This window comes from Trifolium pratense, linkage group LG1, assembly GCF_020283565.1.
Source record: "Trifolium pratense cultivar HEN17-A07 linkage group LG1, ARS_RC_1.1, whole genome shotgun sequence".
NCBI lineage: Eukaryota > Viridiplantae > Streptophyta > Magnoliopsida > Fabales > Fabaceae > Trifolium > Trifolium pratense.
The window spans coordinates 48,086,949-48,094,259 of record NC_060059.1 but is presented as its reverse complement, the minus strand read 5'-3'; the positions used below and the strand labels follow the sequence as shown (position 1 = coordinate 48,094,259).

Sequence of the window (7,311 nt, the reverse complement as noted above, 5' to 3'; positions counted from 1 at the left end):
GAGATACAAATTGTATAGATTACTTGGTTAACAAGTAATCATGATTAACTATTAACTAAGCTAACTACGAACTAACTCAAGGTAGTTAGTAACTAACAAACAACTAACAAAGCAGTTACAACAAACTGTTATAACTAACAAACTAACAACTGACTTGCAAAGCAAGTAACTAACAAAAACGAGGGACAGGTGCTACAACATCTGGTGCATCTGATTGAATTGTTCTTCAACAATAGGTAGCTCTAATATTGTCGGAGAATATAGTTGAAGACTGGAATTCACATAGATCGGTAGCTCTAATGTTGTTAGAGAATATAGTTGGAGCAATTAGTTGAATTTGAATTAAATTTGATAGGAATATTATTTGATTTCAGGATGCCATGGAAAATTTGAGACGATGGATGACCTAGACGATTATGTCAACACAGAGATAGAGGAATGGAAGCAGTAGAGTAGGCATGAGGAGAGGTATGTCACTAACTTGTAGATATTGGAATGAAGACATGCTCTCGTGGTCAAATTTTTTACCTTAAAAAAAGAAGGGAAAAATTCAAGAGACATTGGTGAGGGCATATATTTAACGCAGAAGCTTGCATTTGTTGCGCAAATTTATTCGCAGGAAATTCTATGTCTAGACGTGTGATTCAGAGATAGCTCTGATACCATATAAAACAAGTATATTTGAATAATTTGTATTTAGGTAATTGAATTGATTTGTTTTTTGTCAAATAGTCTAATGACTAGAAGTTTCACCCTTAAAATAGATAAATATGACATATAAAATACGATATCCGTTACCAACTGAGCTAACCTCATGCGGACGGTAATCATATTTGACTTTACCATGTATATAAGACCATCTCCAATGGTAGTACATATTAGGTACTTATATAGGTACTTATTAGGTACTACCATTGGAGCAAAACTCATTGAGTACCTAATAGGTACCCTCTCTCTCTCTCTCTCCTTATTATAATATATTTTTGTGGGACCTACTAATAAAGATGTAGTATTATTGATGAGATGTAGAGTTATTAGTGGGACTGATTTATAATTTTTTAAGAGGTGTTGAGTTGGAGGGATTGAATACTTATTAGGTACTATTATTAAAAAATAATAAATGAGTGATGTGTACAGTGAAACCCAGTTAAGTACTCAAATTTGGAGAGCTCCATTGTGGGTGTTCTAAGACCATCTCCAATGGTGTAATACCTATTAGGTACTCATGATACTTATTAGGTACTACCATTGGAGCAATATCCATTTGAGTACCTAATAGGTACTAGTTATACAATAAGCATTAATACCTATTTTATTTTTGTGGGTCTCATTTATAATGATGTATAGTTATTGGTGAAATGTGTTATTGGTAGGGCCTAATTAGAACTTTTTAAGAGATGTTGGGTTGGAGAGATTGAGTACTTATTAAATACTATTATTAAAATATTATAAATAAGTGATATGTACACGTGAGGTTCAATTAAGTATGAGTATTTCCAATGTAGATGTTCTTTTTTTTTTTTTTTTTTTTGATAATAATGAGGGCAAAGCCCAAACAAAAAAAGAACTACAAAGAAATCAAACGCAGGGTGCTGATCCCCAACACATCAGCATGAATTAACTCTCGAATATTAATCGGACAAGTCTCAAAATAGACTATGTTGTAATTTAACGTGCAACCCATAGATGCCAGTGCATCCGCACTCCTATTAGCTTCCCGATAGGAATGAGAAACATCATGTCGGTACAAATGGAAAACGAATTATACTTTTGCTATGCTATATATAACAGGAAAGAATATCATTGAGAATTATGAGCGATGATATGGCTGAATGGTCTTTGAAATTTGAATGGCAATTTTGTAAAAGAAATATACGATTTTGATACTGCCCGAGAGAGTGGGGAGGTAAGTAGCAAGAACCAAATTTGCAACTGTTAATCTGCCACGTCATTACAATTCCACGTCACTACGATTCCTTTCATACAGTGTCCATTTCCCAAAATACCCTCCAAAAATCAAAACCAAGAAACCCAATATAATGGATCTGACCAATACCAATAGCTAGTTTCATTTCGTTTCCACTGAACAAATACAGAGCCGAATTTGCAGCGATTTTCTCACATCAATCAATCAAAAATGGCGGAACACTCATTCAAGTACATCATCGTTGGAGGAGGAGTCTCAGCTGTTAGTTTCACTTCTCTTAATCCTTTCAATTTTGTATTCGTGTTTGAATTTGTTGATTGATCTTTTGGAATTCTATCGTAGATCCTTATGAATTTGCAATCTGAATTGAGGATTTGATTTTTTTTAGAGTCATAAGAGAACTTAGATGATGTTTTTGTAATTGTTTTGTTGAGAGTTATAAGTTGAATTGTATTTCTTTGTGAAAACTGTGATGATCGTTATGAAGAATTATACTTAATTTTTGAACTTTGAGTTTGTTGTGCTTTGAATTTAAGCGAGATTAATTTAGATAACTGTATGTGTAAAACTTTTGACACTGTTTTCCATGTGACTTTTAAAGTAGATATGATATGATTAAAGTGAAATATTTGTAATGATCCAACAATTATGATTACTTGACTGTTTAAAAAATCTTTATACTGTCGTTGGTGGATATCGGTTAAATCTTGATTGAATGATTCAGATATTTTATCCAAATTGCAGGGTTATGCAGCAAAGGAGTTTGTGAACCAAGGAATTAAGCCTGGGGAGCTTGCAATCATTTCCAAAGAAGCAGTATGTGCCTCTTATGAACTGCACTTTGCATCATATTTAAACTGTGATTTTTGTTTTTCATTTAATTTCGTAGGGTTTATAAATTTTGTTCATTCCTAATTGATTTTTATGTTTTATTTGAATTTTTTTTTTGTTAATATACATTAAGTCTCTAGGAGACTATAAAAAAAGTATTTATTATTTTTATGTCCCTCCTTTCTCTTGGCTTTTTTATGAGTAAATGTCCATATTTGTCCTGAGAATTTAGTGATGAAACATATTAGTTCTTGAAAATGTAATTTTTACTCTGTAAGTATTGATTATGAGCCCAATATCCAGACGACAATTTTTTTTTTTTTTTTTTTTATATCCAGAGGACAATTATTTGTTCTTTAAAAAATGTAATGATCAATGTGACGAACATAGTTTTTGCATTTTTATGAATTCAAGTGTCTGTTGTATTTGTTTTTCCTTAGTTTCGTTTTTCTTTTCAAGCTTTGTTTTTGTATCATGTTTTTATCAGTTGAGCCTTGTGCAGTTATTATTGTGCTACAAATTTCCTGACCTATCTTACCTTTGTGCAGGTTGCACCTTATGAACGTCCTGCTCTTAGCAAGGCTTACCTTTTTCCAGAGTGTAAGTTACATGCTGTCTTTCGTCCTTAATTTTCCCCATTCTCTTGTGGGTTAATCTTGATAGCTACATGTTGTAATATTGTTAATTTGATTGCATTTCTTCAAATTTAGGGAAGGTTATGTTTATTTGCATTTGTCGTTAATCTTGGGCTTGTTATCTTTGATGAATTATCCTTTGAAGTTTAAATAGCAGCTTGCCTTGCTTGTTTCTCTGGATATTTAACTTAATGTTACAATTGAATTTTTGCAGCTCCTGCCAGACTTCCTGGATTCCATACCTGTGTTGGGAGTGGAGGAGAAAGATTACTTCCTGAGTGGTACAATGAGAAAGGTTAATTTGGCCTTGACCCCCCTTATTATAATTGGATGGTTTTCAGAATAAATTTTCGGTTTTGAGCTAAAGGAAGAGATAAGTAAATATTAGAATGGGATTTAACAACAGATATCTGATGTTAGATTGCAAATTAAACTGGTCATTGCAGGAGTACAGTTGCATCTCAGTACAGAAATTGTAAAAGCAGACCTTGCTGCAAAATCCCTGACAAGTGCTAAAGGAGAAACATTCACTTACCAGACTTTGGTTATTGCAACTGGCTCAACTGTAAGGCTCCTTGTTGATATTAGAGATGTTACATTCAGTGTTCATATTTCACATTCTTTTAGCACTTACTAATACTAAAAAATTAATTTTGCAGGTTATAAGGTTGACGGATTTCGGTGTAGAAGGAGCTGATGCCAAAAACATATTTTATTTAAGGGAGGTTGATGATGCTGACAAATTGTATGAGGCAATCAAAGCAAAGAAGAATGGGAAAGCTGTGGTTGTTGGGGGAGGGTACATTGGTCTGGAGTTGAGTGCAGTTTTGAGACTCAACAATATTGATGTTACCATGGTCTACCCAGAACCTTGGTGTAGTAAGTGGACATTTATAAACGTTTCTCGCTACCACTCCCACTCATATGAATGTGTGTGTACTCCTTTTCTAAACTTATATATTTTTAACCAATGTTGCAGTGCCAAGACTTTTTACTGCTGAAATAGCTGCATTCTATGAAGGATATTATGCAAATAAGGGGGTCAATATCATTAAAGGAACTGTTGCTACTGGATTCACTAGTAACTCCGATGGAGAGGTATGGTTGCATGTGATCTTGGAATACCGTCATATTATGGGATTTTAAAACTCCTAATCAAATTTAGCTTGACTTTCATCCATATGTTACTCTGTCAGGTAAAAGAAGTCAAACTAAAGGATGGTAGGGTACTGGAAGCAGATATTGTTGTTGTTGGTGTTGGAGGAAGGCCTCAAATATCCTTATTCAAAGGGCAGGTTGAAGAGGAGAAGGGTGGAATCAAGGTTAGTGAGACCATATTCTGAGGCTTGTGTCAAGCTTTAAAAAATCTTAGTTGTGATTAATAAATCTTGATATCAATATCATTGATAGCATTTGTTGTGGTTGTAGACTGATTCCTTCTTCAAAACAAATGTTTCCGATGTATATGCTGTTGGTGATGTTGCCACATTCCCTTTGAAATTGTACAACGAGGATAGAAGAGTTGAACATGTTGACCATGCTCGCAAATCAGCTGAGCAGGCTGCAAAGGTAAGCAACTTCCTTACATATTTATGCTTCTCCAGTTATGCACAAAACACATGTATCGTTTTCCCCGAGTGCCTCCTTAATCCCAAGTTCCCAACACATGTATCATTTTCATGCAGGCCATCATTGCAGCAGAGGCAGGAAAAACAGTTGAAGAGTATGATTACCTTCCATACTTCTATTCCCGTTCATTTGACCTGTCTTGGCAATTCTATGGCGACAATGTTGGTGAAACAGTGCTATTTGGAGACAACAATCCTGCATCACCAAAGCCTAATTTTGGGACATACTGGATTAAAGACGGGAAAGTTATTGGGGCCTTTTTGGAAGGCGGAAGTCCCGATGACAACAAAGCTATTGCCAAAGTTGCTAGAGTCAAACCTGCGGTAGAGGATGTGAATCAACTTGCAAAGGAAGGCATTTCTTTTGCCAGTAAAATTTAATGATGTTTCTTCGGATGGACAAATTGCTTGGTGATTGCATAGAATATAATGGTATTGGCTTCATTTTACTCTAGGTTATATCTTAGGGCATTTGTATTGCGTTTCTTTGTTTTATATATGATATGATTATGTGGGATATGCGTTATGGTGTTTTCTACTCCATAACTCTTGTAATTTTTGTTTGTTCTGTTTACACAGACTTGATAGAGCATCTCTCTCTTTCCACTGCAAGTCAAATACCAAAAAATAAACCCCTTGCAATTAAGATATTAATGGAATTTAGTTTGCTTATTGTTTTTTAATTGTGTGTCAATTACTAGTTATTGTTTTAGCTAATTATAATTTTATCTCATGATTATTATTGTTTTTGTTTTTGCTTCTGTTGTCTGCTTAAGCAGATTGGTTTTCCTTGTATCTTGGGGTACATTATAGTACTTGTATTTTGATCATCTTTTCAGCAATATTAGTCATTTTTTAAAAACAAAAGTAAGCAACCTCTTTATGTTGATCTTCCACTTTTCTTTTTTACTTTTTCAGTTGATCTATTTCAAAGGATTTTCTGAAATTGCTTTTAATCGAACAATTTCTAATCAAAATCCAAATCCCAGTTTTTTGTGTTTTACAGTACGTTCAATTTGATTAAGAATTATTAGTATACTTAATTGAGTACCAATAATATATTAAGAGCTCTTTCATAAGTGCACAAGAATTAAAAAAAAGTAGTTTTTGTATTAAATTTGTCATTAATATACCTTCTCTTTTCAATGCACCTTGAACTTTAAAAATGTTCTTATAAAATGGGATAGAGGTAGTAGAGCTGTCAAAATAGGCTCGCCTGAATGGGCCGGTCTGCCAAGCCCGATTTTTTCCCGGACTCGGGCCTTGAAAATTCTAGTCCGAATTATTTCCGGCCTTTTTAGTCCGGCCCGATAAAGCCCGATTAAAATATAGGTTACCCCGAATGGGCCACGGGCGGCCCGCAAGCCCGAAAAAATTAAAATAAAAAAAATTAAAATTAAAAAAAAATATAAATAATTTGTTTTGGATGATTTGAACTTAGTTCGTAATATGTGAGGGTCCTGAGAAAAAAGGCACCTGAGAAACTTGTAGGTAGCGGATAAGTTAAAATAGGGCGTGCGAGAAACTCGTATATGGTGGTTGAGTAAAAATTGGGCGCGCAAGAAACTTATAAGTAGCGGATGACTAAAAATAGGGCGCGCGAGAAAGTCGTAGGTAGCGGATGAGTAAAAATATGACGCGCAAGAAACTCGTAAGTAGCGAATGAGTAAAAATATAGGGTGCGAGAAACTCATAGGTAGCGGATGAGTAACAATAAGGTGCGCGAGAAACTCGTAGGTAGCAGATGAGTAAAATTAGGGCGCGCGAGAAACTCGTAGATAGCGGATGAGTAAAAATATGGCGCGCGAGAATATATATATATATATATATATATATATATATATATATATATATATATATCGGATGAGGAAAAATAGGACGCGCGAAAATTATTGATCATATTTAAAATGTTGAGATTGAGCACTAAATGTAAAAAAAAAATAAAAAAATAAACCAGGCGGCCCGAAAGCCCGACAACCCGTACCGGGACGGGCTTGGGCACTAATTTTGATAGCCCATTTTTTATCCGGGTTTTTAAGCCCGGCCCGATGAAGCCGGAAGCCCGACCGGGCCGGCCCAAATTTGGCCGGGCCGCAGTTTTGACAACTCTAGATAGAGGGAGTACAAATATTATTCTGCTTAATCTAAAGTGTTGTTGTTGGGGCATTTGATACTAGATATGAGATTTAGGTTTTACTCGCTCCATCCCAAATGATAAGGGAAAAACAAAAATTACGATAATTTGAAATAGGTTTAATTGTCCCATAAAGACATTTTTGGTTTCAGATTG

At 34.7% G+C, this 7,311-nt stretch overlaps 1 protein-coding gene across 1 annotated transcript; it reads left to right on the top strand.

Moving 5' to 3' along the window:
* The first annotated feature begins 1,817 nt into the window (after nt 1–1,817).
* On the top strand, nt 1,818–5,704 carry LOC123906961 (monodehydroascorbate reductase-like). The gene is made up of 10 exons (XM_045956998.1): nt 1,818–2,188; nt 2,672–2,743; nt 3,307–3,358; nt 3,608–3,688; nt 3,840–3,958; nt 4,053–4,272; nt 4,373–4,491; nt 4,590–4,715; nt 4,822–4,962; nt 5,079–5,704. The coding sequence occupies exons 1-10, from the start codon at nt 2,138–2,140 to the stop codon at nt 5,400–5,402; spliced, it is 1,305 nt and encodes a 434-aa protein (XP_045812954.1). The 5' UTR covers nt 1,818–2,137; the 3' UTR covers nt 5,403–5,704.
* Nucleotides 5,705–7,311: the final 1,607 nt, after the last annotated feature.

Bases quoted from the DNA above. Each gene is read 5' to 3' on its own strand.
- LOC123906961 (XM_045956998.1), top strand. From the start codon at position 2,138: ATGGCGGAACACTCATTCAAGTACATCATCGTTGGAGGAGGAGTCTCA. The intron at 2,189-2,671 runs GTTAGTTTCACT...TCCAAATTGCAG, and splicing joins TTGGAGGAGGAGTCTCAGCT to GGTTATGCAGCAAAGGAGTT. The intron at 3,359-3,607 runs GTAAGTTACATG...GAATTTTTGCAG, and splicing joins GGCTTACCTTTTTCCAGAGT to CTCCTGCCAGACTTCCTGGA.